This window comes from Poromitra crassiceps (genome assembly GCF_964638095.1).
Source record: "Poromitra crassiceps genome assembly, chromosome: 3".
NCBI classification, from domain to species: domain Eukaryota; kingdom Metazoa; phylum Chordata; class Actinopteri; order Beryciformes; family Melamphaidae; genus Poromitra; species Poromitra crassiceps.
Genome location: NC_139625.1, coordinates 84,096,772 through 84,118,301, shown reverse-complemented (window position 1 = coordinate 84,118,301; position 21,530 = coordinate 84,096,772). Strand labels below are relative to the sequence as shown.

Genomic DNA, 21,530 nt, shown 5'->3' with positions numbered 1-21,530 from the left:
ACGCTTGGCTGCATTTGCAACTAATACGGGTGTATTTTGACATGAGTTGTGTTGTTGTTGCCTTGTGCAGCTTTAACTGCCATTATAAACATTCATGCTCCGTCCTCGGGTTCTCAGCTCCCAATCAGGGTACACTAACTGGAGTTTGGCAGCACCAGTCAGGTGGAGGTCACTGGTGAGTTTGAGTATAGACGGTTTTAACTTGACAACATAAACATTCTAAATTGACCCTATAGCTTTACTTCCTGTTGCAGTGTTCGTTAATACAATAGCTGAGAGGAAATAAGCTCTTTCAAAACTGTTCCCTAGCAACACAATTCGGTGAAAACCGTCGATACGTCCAAAAATTAAGTGTTTTGTTAGAATATCTGTATTTTAATAAGCTGTGAGCTCTTTATGTTTGACTGTGAATATTTGTCTTGAGAAGCGAATGTTAATCAGGGCTGAAAGTGATGACTGACACAGAGCCACTTACACTTGTTGCCAGGCAATTTCCTCATCTGAATCATGCCAGAACACGTGAGCAAAAATCCAAGTTTGCATTCAGAACAAGTGGTCAGGCTCACATTGTGCTATTCTTTGAAGTCTGAACACAATCCAGGAGCCGTTTGCACAATATAAAGGCATGGAGAGGATGTTGGAGATGTTTGTGCACCCATGGGAGACACCGGTGCAGCCATGGCTATAGATGGAGTTTAGCACTGCCAGTTTCCCCTGGCAGCCATGTTGGCTCCACCGGCAGTTTCTTAGTGATTCTGTGCCAGCTCTGTTTGGCGATGTGACGTGGAGGGCACTGTTGGAAGCCAATGGTTCCTGGTTCTAGAGAAGGGGCAGCAACATGGCATCCATAGCACAACCTCGACAAACTGTGTGTAGTGTTCAACTGACTACGTTTACATGTGGATTAAAGGATAAGTTCACCCCCAAAATGAAAGTTTCCGTCATTATCTACTCAGCCCCATGCCGCTGGAAGGACGGGGTGAAGTGTTTTAGTTCACCAACTTTCAAATGTAAAAAAGATGGGGGGAGGGGGGCTTCATACTGCTCACCTGATGTAATCCAAGTCTCCACAAGCCCTGAGATGCCAAGTTGACTTGAAAAACATCATTTACACCCTGATTTTGGCTGAAATCGTCACTTTAGCCAGGTGCAAGAAGGTGGGCGGTGGATACTGTATAGTTTGTCACCATCCACTTCAATTGTTTAGGAGGATTGTGAAACGGTGTTTTGCTGTGAAACAAAAGGACTGTTTTGTAATGACTGAATTCACATTTTGTGAATTCGTCATACGAATGTATCTTAAAGGGATACACACACAAATGAGGGATATATACACGCAAATGCTGCATCAGGTATCAATGGGTTAAGGACAAATAACTTAATGTATCCTATTTCACAGAATCTTGTAAAATCCACTAATATCAGGCCATATGCATTATATTTGGATGTAAATGCTGATCACTGTTAAAGCTTATAAGACCTGAATCTTAGTGCAGTAGATGATTTGTATGAAAGCTTATTGTGTGCATTGCAGTATTACCAAGCCTTGTTGAAATGCATCAATGTACAAATAAAGACTCAACTTGATGGTGAAATAATTGCATGTTTTTTGTATGACCTCCCAGGTCTTTTACTCTGGTCCTAACTAGTCTTTTACCTACTGTAGCTAGGCCGATATTTGGCAATATGGCAGCCAAAAAGGTTCACATTGCATAGTTGCCTGAGTGCAAACGTGCTTTTACCAATGAATTTAGGAAGCTTCTTTGAAAGTAATACATTGCGGTGCATCCTGGTGGCTCACCTGGTAGCATGCACGCACGCACGCACACACGCACCCACGCACGCACGCACGCACACACACACACACACACACACACACACACACACACACACACACACACACACACACACACACACACACACACACACACACACACACACACACACACACACACACACACCTACACACACACACACACACACACACACACACACACACACACACACACACACACACACACGGTCACTTCTCATTCTTATTAGTAGATGCTGCTTTCAACTGAGAACAAACATTAACAAAGAGAATGCTACCTTAACATGAAATCAACATTTCCCCACTTTGTGCAATCTACAGTGAATAACGTTTGGCGGGTTTAAAATATGCCAATGTTCTAATACTGACTTCTTGTTCCAAACTTACAGGCTGGAAAGTTAGTTTTGGCACCTGGTCAAGTAGCCTACTTGTTTGAGTTATTGATAATAGCTCTATCAATCCCATAGAGACATTACGCTCATTTTGTTATTGGCCCTTCAATTAGTGATGATGAGATGAGATGAGATGAGATGAACTTTATTATCCCCGAGGGGAAATTTGTTTCAGACACAAAGGTTTGGTACAACTGCTGCTTAACATATAATGTCAGTAACACAGATACACAAACAACAACAATGCACATAAGACAAAGTTTGGTTCCATCAGCACAGAGAAATGAACTCATGTCCCCAGAGGCGTGTGGGGGAACTCCCACCAAGTGAAACAACTTGGCTTTGGCCAACAGAAACTAATCCTAATTAGTCATAATGGTGAACCAGCTAAGTGTCCGCAGTAAAGTGCAATTTGTGCCAATGTCACAGGGAAAGAAGACAGCAAATGAATACATTTGGTTGACTTTATTCCCTGCAGCACTGGAGCAAAGCGCAGTATACCAAAGTGCGGCCTCAAAAGTGCATTGTAACTCATCAGGATTAAAAAAATAAAAACGAAATAACCTGATAAATAATTAAAAAGTGACAAATTCCATTTCTGATGGGACATAAACAAGGTCAATTAGCTGCCTGCAGGTTTGACTTGACTGACATCAGTCTCACATCTTTCTGGAAGAACACTGATCTGGAAAAGTTTAGTTTAAGATTTGTCTAGAAAATCTGATGGTATATTTTATAGACTGTGTGACAAACAGACTGTCAGCTGGCCCAATAAGTCACCACAGCCCCTCTGCTGGCTATGTATCTGGCACACATAGATTAACTATTAATTATGGTAGTCTCTCTCTCTCTCTCTCTCTCTCTCTCTCTCTCTCTCCCTGGCCTTGTTCAGAGTGCTCTAATTAATCAGCCTTAAATAGAAGGACGGACCTACATTACTGACACCACGCCTCCTACACCATCTACTATTTAATACACAGATGGCGCAGGCTGTGTGTGTGTGTGCGCGCGTGTGTGTGTGTTTGCGCGTGTGTGTGTGTGCGTGCGTGCGTGTGTGTGTGTGTGTGTGTGTGTGCGTGCGTGCGTGCGTGTGTGTGTGTGTGCGTGCGTGCGTGCGTGTGTGTGTGTGTGTGTGTGTGTGTGTGTGTATGTGCGTGTGCACGCGTGTGTGCGTCTGTGTGTGTGTGTGTCAGTATGGGTAGGGGCATGAGAGTTGAATCTTAATTAAAGAGTTGGGGTCAGTTGACTCTTTATTTCCTTGAGCGGTTGGAGAAAAGTGGCCTAGCAGGTTCCACATGCTGTCCTCTCCAAGCTTCATCCTTATCGCCGGTGGTTTGAATTCAGATGCTATTTCAGTTCAGCACAATATATATTACAGTTACCAAAGAAAACAACAAGTCCTTGCTTTTGTAATACCGGTAAACATCTTGAATGATCCAAATGACACACACATTGGAAATCTGTTTTGTCAGTCATCAGTCTGATGACTATAAGGCCATGTTCAGACTAGGAGGCCAAATCTGACTTGTGAACTTTAGTGACCTATTAGTGACTTTATCCAGATCGGTTGTATGAGTCTGGACGCTCCAAGTCTGATTTGTGTCACTTGTCCCAAACCACATATGGAGGTAGTTTCCAATCTGCTTTCGACTGATGTGACTTCAGTGCAGATCCACCAAATCTGATTTGAACGTCACTCGCAACTCGTCATCAAATGCTTCTGCCCAGGAAAACCACGTCCCCAACGTACGTATTTACTGATGCCCACATCGTTACCATAGCAACCCATGCAGATAGGCTGTTTAGGTCTGGACACACAGATCTGACTTGAGAATCAGATTTGTGGCAGTGCTGACACACTCCCAAATCAGATTTGGGAAACCAATCAAGATAATGATGATTAATGACTTTATCAGCCAATCAGATTTGCCTGTAATGTGAACATGGCCCAAGACTCTGGGACTAACGTCTGATATTTCAGGGTTTCCGGTGTAGAGCGCACGTCCACACCAAGACTTCCGCCTCCGTGCGCCTTGGTCGTTGTTTACACTCCAATTGGCGCGAGAATGGAGTTGGAGTTGATCGATTGGAGGTGTTGTGGTCCAGACAACATTTTGGCTCATCTGTTGATTTCTCCAGTGCCTTTCTATACATTATGTATAGAATTGTTGTGTACATTGTATAAATTCTTATATGCATTGGTTCAACACAAGTTAATATCAAAGCATTGGGTTATTGGGGTAATATTGGAATGTATTATTAAGAATAAGTATTGATAGGGATATGTGGGTGGATTTATGATATTGTGTGTGTATGGGTAAGTTTGTATACGTATGTGTATATACATACATATGTATGTATGTATGTATGTGTATACATGTATACATGAGCGTGTGTGGAGGAGCGTGGGAGTTGGGATATGCATATATAGGGATGTATGAATTTGTTTATGAATGATTTGGGGGCAGGACTCGATAAGCCTAGGCTTCTTCCGGCCCCTTTTCAAACAGTTTGCTTTTTTCATGTTTGAGTTTACGTATTTTCCTTTTGCTGAAGTCTATTAGACTGTTATGTTTACTGTTTTTTTCACTTTATGTATTGTTTTAACTGTTTGAAATAAATCGTTTCAATCAATCAATCAAAAAACACCATTCAGCCTGCACTGCTGCGTGAGAAGCTCCCAGAGATGCAGGTGGACGCCTCCACAACCTCTTGGATTATTGACTACCTGACAGACCACAGTTTGTGAGATTTAGGGGATGTGTGTCCGACCAGGTGCTCAGTAGCACATGGGAGCACCACAGGGGACTGTTTTCTCACCTTTCCTCTTCACCCTGTACACCTCGGACTTCCAATACAACTCAGTGTCCCGTCATCTGCAGCAATTCTCAGATGACTCTGCCGTTGTGGGGGGTGTCAGTGGTGGAGAGGAGATGGACTACAGGGGACTTTTAAGTTTGAGTGCTTCAGAATATCAGACACACAGACATCAGACTGGTCACTCCACGTATGAATAGTGAGTCAGGAAAGACCGCTTTCATCTTTTATGCTCCTGATAGATGGAACAAGATTCAGGACTCTCTCAAACTCCCACAGGTCCACTAGTTGCATAAATATGTTGAATAGAAAAATAAGCCAATTTAAAAACAAAGCTAATTTAAAAAATAATAAAGAACCTGAAATCGAATTGGTTTAATTTAAGGAGCAGCATCTCTAAACTGAAGAAAATAAATGTATCTATCCATCTATCTAGATACTGCTGAGATAGATATAGATATAGATATAGATAGATACAGTAGCTAGATAGATAGATAGATAGATAGATAGATAGATAGATAGATAGATAGATAGATAGATAGATAGATAGGTAGATAGATAGATAGATAGATAGATAGATAGATAGATAGATAATAGATAATGGTGAAGTACCGTAGACTGATTTATATGTGGAAATATGTCCATACAATAAGAAATGCAACCTAATAGTGTTTACCAATTTTTATTTAAGACAACATACAATTACAATAGACAATTTTAAGAAGTACTTGTTAATTTTGCTAGATCCAGTATCTTTGGGTCATTGAAAAGCGCTATATAAAATAAATGAATGATTTATTATTATTATTATTAGCCTTAGTCGTTAGGCCTAATCAGATATGGTAACACTGAATACCTGAGGAGCAATTGGAAAACAAAGTTGTTTTTCAATTTTTTCACCTAGAAATTAAATAGTGCTATGAAAGATAATGGACCAAATCCAAATGACGTTGACTTTGAACAGAAGTGCTCTGCTCTGCATCACATCTCTGTGTTCCTCTGTGGGCTAGCTGCTGGAAACACAGGCCCAGCTTGGAGGTTCACCCTCTGCACTCACACCAAAAGGATGGATCTTTGACAGTGAAATCATTTGACATTTCACCACGTCAATAAAACATTCAATTTCATCAGGCGGCATGCTTGGAATTTGACAGAGGAAGCCGCGGAAGTGATACTGAAAGCTGTAGATCAGAGATGGGCAACCTCAAGTGTGGCCCTTGGGTCAACTTCAAAACAATAAATGAATAAATAAAACAAGGCAGACGTTTTTGGGCGAAGCTTGAATATTCCACTAACTAACCAACTAGGTTAGACCATTTAGGAGACCAGAAGAGTACCATTTGTTATTATTGGCGGAGCCTGGAGTGGGGTGTCTCTAAATGATCCCTCTCTGGCTATCTCCTAGCCTGCATCTGCATCTTTACATGTCTCCTGTCTGCACAGACTCTGTCCTGGTTGGAGCAGACACATTGGTGCCAGCCTTCTCCACTTTCCTTCCTATGGAGATCCGACATGGCAGGATTGAATGTTTCATGTTTCACTGTCACATAGGCTCAGTCCTTGTATGAAAATCATCAGTAAATAGTTCTACTTCCTGTGTCCTTTGGTGTAATAGATGTAGCAGCCACTTATATTTAGCTGCCCAGTGCTCTTGTCATGTGACCGCCCACCAGAAAGAAACCACTGAGTGACCTGTTGGTCCCATGGATGTATAGAGCTCAACAGTCACATGACTTGATGTCATGGATGTATAGAGCTCTACAGTCACATGACTTGACAGGCCCGTATCTAGGGTGAGGTTACTGGGTGGGCAATTGAACATTTGGGGGGGGGGGGGCAATGAAAATAGTCATACCAAAAAACAACTCTGTTGCATTATATTCTAACACTAGGTTCCACTAGGTGTCCACATTGTGCTGTGGGTAACCTAAGGATGAACTTTCACTCAGGGGACAGGCCAATGTTTACAAAACTCCTATTATTAAAACTATTTGCAAACTAACTATGTACATACCAAACTAACTAACAAACTAACTATTTACACAACTGTTATTATATTCACAAGACTTTTAGTCTTAAAAGTGAAAAGAAAACAACTTTGAAAGCAGATTGATTTACCATAAAACTTAAAAACATCCTTCATCCATAATTTCAATAATCAACTCCATAACAGTTATTTTCATTGGATGACCTTATTTCTCAAATCAAATTAAAGACTAGTGCAGTGAGACTTAACCATAGCTAAAAACTATTTGCCATTTAGCCTTCAAACCTAAGACTTTTAGTCTTATTCAAACTCAAACTGAAATTAAAACTTTGAAAGCAGATTGACTTTGTTACCCTAACAAATAAATAACAATCCTTCATCCATAGTTTAAAATAATCAACTCCATAATATTCTTTGCATTGGATGAGCTTATTTCTCAAATCAAATTAAAGCTATAACTACTGATAGGTGCCCTAAACTAACTAACCCAGTGGTCTATTCTATCTGATATGATTGACACGCCTATACCGCTCGAACCAATCCTTCTTCTACTCAATGATGATTCGCACATTGTATTGAGTGAGAGACAACGCAAGTTATGGCTCGCGGGGTTAACTGCCGCTAAGAAGCTGATAGTACAGCGTTGGTTACCGCCACACAAACTGTACATTAAGAAATGGTTAGGTTACTTTCAGGATGTGGTTATGCTGGAACTGTCCACGGCCCGGGTAAACAAGGCCAAGGACACCACCTTTCAAATGTGGAAGGAAGCTGCCTCTCTAATAACAGATCTATTGAGGAAATAGAATATACTGTATCTGTACCACTGATGTGAATACTTACCGAGATCGGGGGGGAAGGGGGTGCTGATAAGAATGTATGTGTAAACTGTATGATGGAAAATGTTGAACTGCAATAAAAATAATTGATCACAAAAAAATCTCTAAGATATCATAATTTTTCTATTTTTAAACATAAAAAAACATGATCTGCCTACACAAACCTACGATGGAACGATGACATCTTTGATTGGTGGAGCTCGCTGTATGGTCGTCTGTGATTGGTGGCCTACATTCATTTCTTTCTCTGGCAGTTGTCCCTCTTGCTATAGGCTACTACCAATGTAAGACATACTGTAACTTGCTGAGTAAAGGACTAAAACCACCACTGAGTGACTGAAACTATTAACCATCAACCACTACGAGTCACGTTGCTTGCAACGTTATGTATCAGCTTGAGTCAGTTGAATCAAGTTTGCCGGTTCGTTCATATTACTGCACAGAAATGCGTCTATCTACATAGCATTAGCCATGGAGCTAATACCTGTAATGGCCACTGGTCAAGACCACTGACCACTGGTCCCGCCCACTGCCACTCAGAGTGCTCTCCCATTGGCTGAAACGCTCTGTCACTCAATCATCCGCTAATCTGATTGGCCAGAAATGCCGGGATGCATTATGGGATGAAGAGATACTTCACTCTTAAGAGTAGTTTATGCCATAATATATATTTTTTCTAGTACTGTACCTTGTTCTTTTTTCAGTTGTTCAGTTGTTGTTTTTTCAACTCTGGCCATGATTCACCAGTTGGCTTTGTTGCACGCTTACAACTCTTTAGATAAGGATTTTGAATGTGAATGAGAACGTGAATGAGAACGTGAATGAAAAAAATGAATGGCAAATATTCTTCCAGGGCAAAAGGTGACGTCACGATGTCACGTGACTGTTGAGCTCCGTTAAAGAAACTGGATAGGGTAGCACATGCCCACAGGGTATGGGACACGCCCACAGGGTATGGGACACGCCCACAGGGTATGGGACACGCCCACAGGGTATAGGACACGCCCACAGGGTATGGGACACGCCCACAGGGTATAGGACACGTCCACCCATTCATTTGAATGTAAGCAGAGCATGAAACATTTTGAAGTGGGTTTTCTTCCTGGTTTTACTTCCGTGATGTGCGGCCCAAAGTCCTGTGGAATGTCTGCTTGTGTTCACGAGAGAGCCCAGGCCCAGAGTTATAGTGACCAGAGCCATAGAGAGAGAGGGAGCACCAGATAACTCCTCTTGGTGGATTCCGAAAAACAAATGGCACATAATGTAAAACTTGATTATCAAAGGAGTGGTTTTTGACTTTGAGTGACACCCGGAAAAAAAAAATCCCCAAGTTTTACAGCTGTTGCTTTCCCCATGTAAGTGGATGGGAAAAACTCTTTCTGGGCTGCCCGTGACTTGCAATACCGAGCTTGGCCACCATGTTCAATTTGCTTCACAGCTCAGAACTGTTCCCCCGGGGGCTTGTCTGGTCCTAGAGCGTGGTGCTTGCAGTGGCCTCTTTGGCTTTCTCCCTCCTGCTTAAGCTCAGCTGGCTCTCTGCCAGTGTCGGATCAACCCTCCTATACTGGGATCTGGGTGGGGCTAAATTGGTGACCTCGTGCGTGTCAGCGAATAGGACCCTCTCGTTGTCGTATCGGACCTTCAGCGCTTTCTGGATGCGTTTGGCGATGAGGTAGATCATCTCACAGACGCACATGAAGACACACACGGCGCTGGACACCACCATGAACAGCGTGAAGATCTTTTTCTCAGTGGGCCGGCTGATGAAGCAGTCCACCGTGTTTGGGCACGGCTCCAGGGAACACTTGGATAACCTGAGTGAGGAGAGGACCACAGGTCAAAGGTCAAACCTGCTGTGACAGGCTAGAACACAACAAAACACAATAACAAGGAATGGACTTTCCACTTGGGTCCTTCTCGGTAGCACTTTACATTACAGCTTGGTAACAACATGGTAATAAAGAAGTAATAGTTAGGTAATACGATGTAATTACCAATTACCAGTAATAACCAGGTAATAGCTTGCTAACAATCGGTATAGTAATTAGATTGAAATTTATGTAACTGGGTAACAGGGCCAGAAACAAATGGTAATCTATAATCTATTAGTTTTGCCTCATTGCCATCTTTAACTCTGTTTCCCCATTACCATTTGTTCTGGTTCTGTTACTCTGACCCTGTTACCCTATTAAATACATTTCAGTCTAATTACCCAGATACACCTAGTATTACCCCCCTATTACCATGTTGTTACCAAGCTGTAATATGAATAATTTGCTTGTTTCTTCAACCTGTGTATGTACAGTATGTATGTATGTGTATGTATGTATGTATGTATGTATGTATGTATGTATGTATGTATGCATATATATGTGTGTGTGTGTGTGTGTGTGTGTGTGTATGTGTGTGTGGGTGTGTGTGTGTGTGTGTGTGTGTGTGTGTGGGTGTGCGTGTGTGTGTGTGAGAAATGAACACCATTTTATGATTTTTGAAGCGTAAATGCAATTTTCTAAAATCGTGATTTTCAGAAAATGCTTCAAACATCATACAATGGTGTTACTTTGTGAAGAGTATCTTGCTGAACACAAAGATTGCAGTTTCATACACTTTTGTTAACCACAGACCCAGGGTGAGAATTACATGGAGGCCATGAGGCCATGGCCCCCATTGCCTCTCCCTCTGGCCGTGATGGCCTGAGGGAGTGCCTTGGCAGTGCCCTGCTACCAGCCTGCTACTGTCAGTTGCTTTAAAAGCATCAGTGGTTTAATGTAGCTGCCCAATGAAAAGGATGTGTCATTGGTTCATTTTAACACACATTTCAGAAAAACTGCCTTTGTGCCCTGACATGTGGCCTCATGCCCTAAAAGAATTGCGACGCCGAAGGTCAGAAGGTCAGATGGCCTTGCCCCTAAAATGACAAAATTCCCAGCCTGCACAACCCTCATTTCAGGCATATAACCAAAATCCCCATACTAAAATTGATTTTGAGATGAAGGAACCACTAACTTCTAACTTCCGGGTTTTAGGACCCCAGATTTAGGACCCCAGGACGGGGTCGGTATGACCACGCCCTCAACTAATTTAATTGGTCGCCAACTGCTTCTTCTTCATCTTCTTTTGGGGTTAACCTATCCGCCTAGGTGATATCCAGACTATAGAAAGGTGATATCTGATTTGCATCCAAAGACCGCTTTTCAAACAGCTAAAATGCAGTTACAACATCAACGTCTGACAAAGCACACACCTGTATAATCATTGTGATCAGAGAGATGATACAGTATTGATTATTGTGAAGTTATTTCTCCAGAGTGACTTTGTTCCAGCATCATGATTGAATATAGCCTCCTACTGCAACATCTGTCTTGGTAGAACAGTCAGTGGTGCTTTTCCAAGCAGTCAGATCGGGTTCAAATCATCTCTGTTTGAAGTTACAACAATGTGAGGCCTTCTGAAGGTTTCATCTTGCGGTTAAGGCAAAGATTGGGTTAATAAAAAAGATGTTTTAGCTGTGTTGTTTTTTTGCTACCTAGAAAGCTAGCAGAGCAGCAACCGGCCTGTTCCGGTCACGTCGGCCAATGAAATTAGCTGGGGGCTTGGTCATCCCGACCTCATCCTAGGCCTGGTACTCTATGCTTGGCTACCAGAGAATGACGTTTGTAGCATTACCTGGGCATGTCGTATCCATCGTATATCCGATACAGTATATAGAGGAACGATGCGTCGAAGCCAGCTTTGAAGACCAAGCTAAGCAGATAGGTCCACCATAGCCCCCCTCTCTTCTTGCCAGGGTTACGGTACAGGTGAGAGCCCTGGTGCCCCGCCACATATTTCCTGTCCTTCTCTTCGCGGTATTTCACGTGAGCCACCACCATGAGAGACGGACAGGTGACAAAGATGAGCTGCAGGGCCCACAGGCGGATGTGGGAGATGGGGAAGATGCTGTCGTAGCAAACGTTGGTACAGCCAGGCTGGAAACAAGGTCAAAATACAGCATCAGAAATATAACAGTGATGATGATTACGCACGCAGGTATTACACACAAGCCCTATTCGCAATCTGCAATCATTACAAATCACCAGAGGTCCCCAGATAATACTTATCCCGTGCGAATAGGGCAGCGTTTGTTCACACCAGGTGCTTAACAGAAGCTGAAGCTAAAGCCACGCTGAAGCTGAGCTCACACTAAACCGGTCACTCACACAAGAAGCACTCTCTTCTCCTCAGCGCCTCGCTCGGCGTGCCTTGACCCCGCCCACAACTTCCATTGACTTCATGCCTGGCAGCTTCACGCTTGGAAAATAGAACTGAATCCTGAACGATCGCTTGAGCACAGCTTCAGCGTGGTTTGAGCGTGGCTGGTGCGGCTGGTGTGAACGGCCTCGCCTGTTAACAAGGACGCCGAAATGAAACTTGTGGCTTCAGTGTAGCTTCGGCGTTGCTTGAGCGTTGCTTCGGCGTATTGTGTGAACGCCCTGAAAGTCTTTGCTCCTCTCTCACCTGTCAGGTATTACAAAGTATTTGGTCCTCTCTTACCTGTCGGGTATTACAGACAAAGTCTTTGCTCTCATCGCCCCAGACCCTCTGTGCTGCCACCACGAACACCAGCACGCGGAACACGAACACCATGGAGAGCCAGATCCTCCCGAACACAGTGGAGTATTTATTCACTCCACTCAACAGGGACTCCAAGCCAGACCAGTTCATCCCTGCTGCCTGCCGCACCAGTCAAACGACCCTGAAACACAAGAGAATCACAAGTCAAACAACCCTGAAACACAAGAGGATCACAAATCAAACAACCCTGAAACACAAGAGAATCATGAGAATCAGCAACCCTGATTACAAAAGTAGAGTCTGCACACCGCATTGTAGACTATTTGTTGAGGAGCATTGACGTTTCGGTCGTGGCGACCTTGATCAGAATGAAGCAGGAAGTGACAGAGCACTCATATAAATAGGTCACATCCCCCCACCAATGGGTGGAGGGAAAAACCGGTCAGGTGAGAACAATCAACCATACAGGTAGTCTCGTTTGCCAGACCTCCCTCCCTTCCAGGAGAGAGTAAAGCCCTATTCGCACAGGACTAGTATTACCTGGGGACCTCATGTGATTTAGAAATGACCCCCCGACGTCTGTGTTTCTGGGGGTGCATTCACACGGGATAAGCCAAGTCTGTTTTACTCAAATTTACTGACATCCCCGTGGAGTTGCAGCCTCCAGCTGGCTGGATAAAGTAAGCAGCAGAATCATTTGGATATTGGACATTGGACACTCCGAAGAGTGCTAGTTTGTCTTGTAAGAGAATAAACATCACTCACAAGAGATGTGTGTAAGACATTTATAGTCATGATTAGATGTATAGATCGTATAGATAGTATGTAGATCTGGAATGCCCTCCCCCCTAATCTGAGAGCCGCTCGCTCTGAGCTCTCGTTTAAAAAACTACTAAAGACTCATCTGTTTAGACAGGCTTTTTAGTCATTCTTAGCCATTGTTTTTACCTGTTCATCCTCTGTGTATGTTTTTATGTTTTTGCTTTTTCTTGTATTGTTCCTGCACTTATATTTTTGTGCTGCTGTTTTAATGTGTAAAGCACTCTGTGCATTCGTGCTGGGAAGGGTGCTATATAAATAAAGTTTTACTTACTTACTTACTTACTAGTAACTTACTTACTTATAAAAAAGTAATATAGTCACCAGAGATACCGGACTGTACCAAAACCACTCATAATGGGTAGTATGGGGTGTAAAAAGCCACAAAGCTAGAAAAGACCACAAATTCCTACACTGGTAAATACACAGTAAACAGACAAGGTACAAAAGGCAATAGTAAATATAAAATATAGATGTAGAAAAAGGCAGTTTCTCTGCAAAAGGTAGGAGAGGCAATAACCGTGAGTATAAGTATAACATTTAAAAATAGAAATAGAAAAAGGGAGAATGACCTCCAGGACAACTTAAGCATGCAACACTGATGTCAGACAGGATGCAGGCTGATCAAAAACATCTAAGGTGATATCCCCACAGGTTAAAGGTCAAACAACCCTGAAACACAACAGAATCATGTTTCAACACCCACATGACAAGATAAACAACCAGTGGTCTCTACCAGGTGAAGATATCGTCTCTCCAATCAGTCATACTATAAAGTCCCCATCGAATATCATTTACAACTATAACTGCCAAAACATTGTCTGGGACTAGACAGACCTTCGAATCCACCCACTCCACTAAGCATCTGGTATCGTGATATGCAAATGATATTTCTTGGTTGAACAAATGAATAACCAATCAGCGCTAAGGGGGACTAATGATTAGCCAATCAGCGTCACTAAACAGCCCAACGGCTGGGACTAAGCCATTGTCGAGTGGTTGTCAAATGCGCAGAGGAGTAATAACAGCAGTGGCAGCTGTTTTAAATCAATTAAACGTACCAATTACTTTGAAATATGAATGACACTCGGCTTTGAAGGAATTTATTCAAAAGGGAGAGGGTTTTTTGCGCTCTTCCGACTGGATTAACTAAGATTAGATTCAGGTGGATGCGTTGGTCTCTAGTGATTGGTTACTGGTTAGGGGAAATGCAATTCACCTGGGCGAATCCCCTATTTAGAAATTGGTTAAACAAAGGCCAATCTCTCAGACTAGAAGATGACAATTCAGTCTGATATCAGGCTAGCCAAAACACACTTTCTGGACAAAGTGGAGCAATGACTGATATTTGGTCAATGTGATTCTTTTATTGTGTCATCTTAGGCTAGAGGAAATTGGTCAGAGTGCTGCCAGGATGTGATTTTTAGATTTTTAGATCTGCTCCAAATACTGTAGATCTCTCTGGGTGTTTGCTGGGTCTGTTCTCTACATTATGTTCAGATCAAATAGATCTCTCTGGGTGTCTGTTCTCTACATTATGTTCAGATCAAATAGATCTCTCTGGGTGTTTGCCGGGTCTGTTCTCTACATTATCATCAGATCAAATAGATCTTTCTGGGTGTTTGCCGGGTCTGTTCTCTACATTATCATCAGATCAAATAGATCTCTCTGGGTGTTTGCCGGGTCTGTTCTCTACATTATGTTCAGATCAAATAGATCTCTCTGGGTGTCTGTTCTCTACATTATGATCAGATCAAATAGATCTCTCTGGGTGTTTGCCGGGTCTGTTCTCTACATTATCATCAGATCTTAATGTTGACTCAATGAGGCTAAGATGTGAGTGCCACACCTTGACATATCCAATTGACGGAAATGTCATTTGGCATGAATAGCCTACAGACATACCAGCTGCACCCCAGGGTGAGCATGCACAGGCTTGCTTGAAATTATTCAGACACCACACACTTCGCCACTTTTAACTAATATATGTGCAGAGGAATGTGCTGGCCGAAGACGAGGATGGATTCAGCCTCAGAGAAGCTAACGCGACCTGCTAAGAAGAAAGCTTGGGAACAAAGTTTTATGAGCTATCGGCAACCCAACCTATAAAGTATGTTTAGACAGGGTACGGTGGCGCAGTCGGTAGCGCTGTCGCCTCACAGTTAGAGGGTCCTGAGTTTGATTCTCGCCTGGGACACTGTGAGCGCTGTGGTTGTGTTCCCCCCCCATATCTTCAGTGCCTACTGCCCAGGTGGGTTATCTCGTCGTAAGGGCCTTTCTCTCTGTGTGGAGTTTGCATGTTCTCCCCGTACCCCCCAGGGGGTTCCTCCGTATATAACCCCCCCACTAAAAACATGCAGAAGATCAGATCGTCATCGTCATCCGACCAGTGACGACAACATCCGAAGTTGGTCCCCGGGCGCTGTACGAGAAAGCGACCACTGCTCCTGGCCTGCCCCTCGGAGGAAAGGACATGCCTGGATGGGTTAAATGCAGAGGACACTTTTCACCGGCCACCATCAGCATGAGTGTGTTGTGGCCGCATGCATGTACTGTGGTGTTCGTGTGACAATAAAAGACGGGCTTGTCCGTTACGAGAGTTTTTTGTTTGTGTGCTGGCCAACAAGCTAGCTAGCTAATGTGTGTAAAGTTAGATAATAAATGACAGACTACTTCCCATGCCATTTCAAAATAAAGGTCCACCTACCCCCACCCCCCAATGCAAGCAGCGGTGGCTTTTGCCTTTGCGGGAGGGGGGAAGGAGTGCATTACTTTTCAGTTTTCACTCACTAACACTCACTATTCATCTCATCACAATGCACATCCGACAAGCAAGGCTATCGTTACTGGCTTGCTAGCTGCTAATGTTAACTACAGATCACTAACTGCCATAAGTAGCTGTCCAAGATGGCAGACCAGCTCACGCTTTCTGTACGTGTGGTGCAAACCGGGCAGTAATGCTGTCTTTACGTTAAAGACCATCAGAGTGCGGCGCTACTTCCTGGTTACAGCTCCTGACTCTGGCGAATGCACTGCATGCATGCACTTACTCACACGACCACAAGAGGTCACTTCATAAACTGGTCGTTTTAATCCACTTGAAAATCGACCAATGTTGTCATTTTCCTTGTGAGGGTCTGTGTGTGTTTCACAGTTTACGTTACCTAGATACTTGATTGTGTGTGTGTGTGCGCGCGCACGTGTTCCTGCAAACAAAATCTTATGTACACACTAATCAGGTGTTGAACAGTGTGGTGGTTTCCATATCGACAGTGACTCACTTTTAATTCTCTCACTGCAAAGCATCAAAAACACACATCAATGCATATGGTTGTGATGGATTATCATCCAGTCTCAAGGATTTCAGGATTTTCACACAGAAAATCAGAATTTCCACCCTAAAATCTTACTTCCCCCCCACAGCTATTGGAGGATGCAGTTTAATTATTCCTTCATTTTTAAGTTGACAATCATCTTTATGAATTCATAAGCAACATAATAGTAAGTGGTGTCAAAGTGATGTATATTGTGTGAGGATAGGGTCATTCAAGGGTGACAAAGCATAAACAATGCTTTTCTGAAAATATATACAGTATATATTTTTTCTTATATTGCTGGTTGTTTGCCTTATGCTGATTTGACTGGAGGTGACAGTTCCCCCTCCTTGTCAAAATGTAGAATCCACATGGGATCTGTAACAGCAGCATATGGCTTGATCCATTGGCTGTATACGTGCAGTGGTGGTGGATCGCTCAGTGTTTGGAAAAGAGTCAAATATTTAGATTTCAGAGAAAACAGGAGTGGCTTGGTTTGGAGTGTTATTCTCTGTTAACTCTGTCTACTCTGGATTACCTCTGTGTCCACTAAGGTTTCAGCCTTCATGCTGCAGTCAAATGCATAGCAGCATATCTTCACAGTCAGTGAATGCCTACTGTAGCAGTCTGCAATACTCTTCACAGTCAGTGGATGCCTACTGTCAGTGGTGTAATGTAACTAAGTATAAATACTTAAGTACTGTACTTAAGTATTTTTTCTGAGTATCTGTACTTTACTTGAGTATTTATATTTCTGTCAACTTTCACTTTTACTCCACTACATTTCCAAAATAAAATGGATACTTTTACTCCACTACATTTCCCCCAAGCATCTTAGTTGGGCTGGCGTGCGAGTGGGGTAAAACCGCCCATATATCTCATGGGCTGACTCGCCAAAAGACGGTGCTGCGGCTCTAAACTACAGGTTTGGGGGTTCTAGAGCAGAACACAAGACGTCTGCTCAGATGTGCGTTTACTGCGGTGGTTAAATCCCTGATCGTGTCTGCCTGGGCTGGGCTATCAGCTAAATTCTAACTTTGCTGAATGGATAGAACGGGGTTTTTTACCCCACCCTGACCACGCCCCCAGCCAGGCTGAGCCAGCTAAACCAGCATCTATGACGAGGCGTGGCCTCAACCTATTCCATTTGGTGGCTGTAATGCAACATAACGTTGTTTGCCAGCGGCTATAAAAGTCAAGAAGAAGAAATAGACTTCCACTCAAGCCCAGGCATGTCTTTTGCTTGATTTTTTTTGCAGCATTTACTTGTACTTTTTACTTTCAATACTTAAGTACATTTAATATCAGAAAATTACTTTTGATACTTAAGTACAGAAAATATCAAGTACTTTAAGACTTTTACTCAAGTAATATTCTAATGAGTGACTTTGACTTTTACCAAAGTCTTTTTCTGGGAAGATATCTTTACTTTGACTTAAGTATGGTTTTCGAGTACTTTATACACCACTGCCTACTGTAGCAGTCTGCAATAATCTTCACATGTGAATGCCTATCAGTCTGTAATACCCTTCATAGTCAGCGCCAAATGCATTTATTACTAGTTGTGTCTTGATTAGTGGGTTTTTAGATACACTGAATTTGGAATGTGAAATGGCGCATTACCTCTTGAAACAGGTTAAGTTAACCTCAGTGCCTATAGTAGTAATACTTATATTCCCTCATAAACGGGCTTCTTAATCTTTTTCAAACCTGGACCCAAATACCAGGAAGAAAACATAGGACATATTCCATAGACCTGGGCCCATGTTGCACAAAGCACCTTAGATTAAGATGTCCCTTAGAGTCAGAGTTAAAGTGTCCATAAAATAGAATCGGCTGCACAAAACACCCTTAAATCTTCTCCATAAGGTTAAACATTTTAAGGAAAACATAAGCACAAGATTTAAGTGTACTTGTGTACTTGTGTATGTGTGTACTTTTACCATCTCTGGAGAGATTGTTAGTTTCAGTGTTCTGTAGAGAGTTTAGTATCCATATTGATGTAAACTGAATTCTTCGCATTTTGAGTCAAACCTCCATTCTCTCTGTTCTGCTCAGTTAGCTGTCAGCATAGACAGATTATCGCATGGGCAAAGTGGGCAAGTGTCCAGAGTCCTCCTGAGCCAATGAGAGCCCTTGGCCCTTGGCTGATTTTATTTGTTTTTAAGGTGTATGTTTTGACTTCTAGAGGCTACATCCTGTGCTGCACATGACATTTATAGAAGGAAACACACTTTAAATGGTAGTAATTGCTACATGTCAAAATAACTCGTACAATTTCAAAGTAATACATGCTGTGTGGTTGTGGGTTGCCCTGCTGTTGTGCGAGCAAACTACTATTTGCATGTGTGGGTTGCCCTAAGGCCTAAGCTGTTGTGTGCCGGTTGTGTTAGAGTTGGACTGTCTGGACCAAATGACCATTTGCATGTGTGTCGGTAAGGGGCGGGGCCCATGGCAAGTTTGTGTCCATGGACCCTGGTCATGACAATCCATCCATGGCCGTCAGAGCCTCATATCGGTCTCGTAAAATTTTACTATTTTACTTGAGTTTCCCTTCAAAACAACAACCAGTTTGACTGTGATATCCACCGTGAATTTCCTTCATTAGAGATTGATATCAACCCTAAAAAAGGGGTTGAATCTTTTTTATTTATTTATTTTAATTTTTTGATTGCCCAATCTTGCCACACCTGAAGCGTCTATCTGACTCATAGTGAAAGCAAGTTATTCCCCTTGTAGGCTTTTCTTTGAGGTGAAATGGAACATGTGGCTTTCTTCGTTGAGTTGTTTTACAGGTAAATGAGAGAAAACACTGTTCACCTGTGCTTTGAGCCCTTGTTGTATTATAGATATAATTTTCTCTTTTTGCTGTGGCTATGTCATGCTTTACAAGAAACTTTGTATATACATGTACCATGTATTACTACACTACTACATACTATGTATATATTTTTGTAAACATTATGGTTGGGTTGGAGACGTGGGTGATGGGGAGATGACAAGCTGTGTGCATGTGTGTGTGTGAGTTGCGCATTTCCTGTTTTGTGTTCTTTTATGTTGTTCTATGACCCCCTCGAAAATGAGATTTTTTCTCAAGGGGCTTACCTAAATAAAGAATAAAAGAATAATACTCATAGTGAAAGCAAGTTATTCCCCTTGTAGGCTTTTCTTTGAGGTGAAATGGAACATGTGGCTTTCTTCGTTGAGTTGTTTTACAGGTAAATGAGAGAAAACACTGTTCACCTCTGCTTTGAGCCCTTGTTGTATTATAGCTACGTAAACACATTGTTGCTATCCTTTTGTGTTAAAGGCTCTGGTTTGCTGTGTAATCTTAGCTTGAGTTGAGTGAAATAACCAACAGAGTCAAATAAGCTTACCTGCTGCTGAAAGCTGCCTCAGGCCCACAACAGCTCGATCTCAACACAGAAAAACACACTCATACAGCAATATAACTGCTCTCTCTCTCCCCCTCTCTCTCTATCTGTCTCTCTCTCTCTTTGTGTGTTTGTATCTCTCTCTGACTCTCTCCCTCTCTCTCTGTCTCTCTCCCCTCCCTCTCCTTGCTCCCACCTCCTAGAGATCCTGCCAAACCAGATTCAGCAGCTGCTACGTCATCACACACACACACGCGCGCACGCGCACACACACACACACACACACACACACACACACACACACACACACACACACACACACACACACACACACACACACACACACACACACACACACACACACACACACACACACACACACACACACACACAGGTGTTTAAAAGGATCAGCTGGCAAGCGTGCATGTTTTTTCTCCTTGCTCAAAGTCTGTGTGTGTGTGTGCATGCGTGCGTGACATTATTGTATTCTATGTATTGTTTATGAGGTGTTACTTTACAGGTTGGTTGGGAGTGTGTTGGGAGGTGTATAGGCTTTCTGTAGGACAGGACAGGGCATGTCGTCGGGTGTGTGTGTGTGTGTGTTTGTTTATTTGTGTGTGGCATGTCATCAGGTATGTATGTGGGTGTGTGTGTGTGTGTGTGTGTGTGTGTGTGTGTGTGTGTGTGTGGAGGGGGACATGTCGTCAGGTGTGTGTGTGTGTAGGGGGGGGGGGAGGGGGGGCAGAGAGAGTAAGAGAGAAGCCACACCTTCGTTCTCGTGCTCAGTGGTGGAAAAATGTAAACATTTACTCAATAAGTACAGTTTTGAGATACTTGTACTTTACTGGAATATTTCCACGTGATGCTACTTTATACTTCCTCTACATTTCAGAAGGAAATAGTGTACTTCCTATTGCACTACATTTATTTAATTTATTTGTTGTTACTTTTCAGATGCAGATTTGACACAATGAATAATATAGCAAGCTATTAGAATACAACACTTTGTTAAAGATGAAACCAGTGGTTTCCAACCTTTTTGGGTTTTGATGTTTTACTAAAATCAGTGTGTAGTCGGGTCACATTTCACCTGTCTATGAGTTAACAGCTCCACCAAATAATGATTTTCCTCTAAACCTCACATGGTTTCACTTCAATAAATGATCCAATATTTCAGCAAAAATCAACGATTAGAGAAAAAAATCCAAAACCTGAAAACAGATACAGTACCACCTAGGTTTTTTTCGTCTCTACCCGCACATTATTTTGTTGTTTTCCTTTTGTCTGTTTCTGTTTTTGTGCAAATAAATAAATAGATAAATAAATAAATAAAACATATCAGTCAGAGAGACCAAACCACTTAAGACTTTAATTACTTAAATACTTATGTAAGCTTTTCCTAAAGTAGGATCTTTCATGCCGGACTTTTACTTGTAATGGAGTATTTTTACATTGCTGTATTGGTACTTTTACTTAGGCTATATTAAGTAAAGGACCAGATTACTTCTTCCTGGTTGCGGTCATATAGTCAGAAAGATCAATAATCAAATCTAATCAAATCATACCAAATCAAATTAAAACTACTCTGTATGGAACTCATTCCTACAGTTATTGTGGGCCA

The 21,530-nt window shown here is 42.4% G+C and overlaps 1 protein-coding gene across 1 annotated transcript; it reads right to left on the bottom strand.

The window, feature by feature from the left end:
- Positions 1-5,698: 5,698 nt before the first annotated feature.
- On the bottom strand, positions 5,699-20,021 carry gjb9a (gap junction protein beta 9a). The gene is made up of 4 exons (XM_083633356.1): positions 19,913-20,021; positions 12,382-12,583; positions 11,515-11,816; positions 5,699-9,662 (listed from the first exon to the last, which is right to left on the bottom strand). The coding sequence occupies exons 2-4, from the start codon at positions 12,550-12,552 to the stop codon at positions 9,320-9,322; spliced, it is 816 nt and encodes a 271-aa protein (XP_083489482.1). The 5' UTR covers positions 12,553-12,583; positions 19,913-20,021; the 3' UTR covers positions 5,699-9,319.
- Positions 20,022-21,530: the final 1,509 nt, after the last annotated feature.

Coding starts and splice junctions, on each gene's coding strand:
- gjb9a (XM_083633356.1), bottom strand. CDS start 12,552: ATGAACTGGTCTGGCTTGGAGTCCCTGTTGAGTGGAGTGAATAAATAC. Junction 11,817..12,381: donor TTGTCTGTAATACCCGACAG/GTAAGAGAGGAC, acceptor CCTTGTTTCCAG/CCTGGCTGTACCAACGTTTG. Junction 9,663..11,514: donor GATGGATACGACATGCCCAG/GTAATGCTACAA, acceptor CTCCTCACTCAG/GTTATCCAAGTGTTCCCTGG.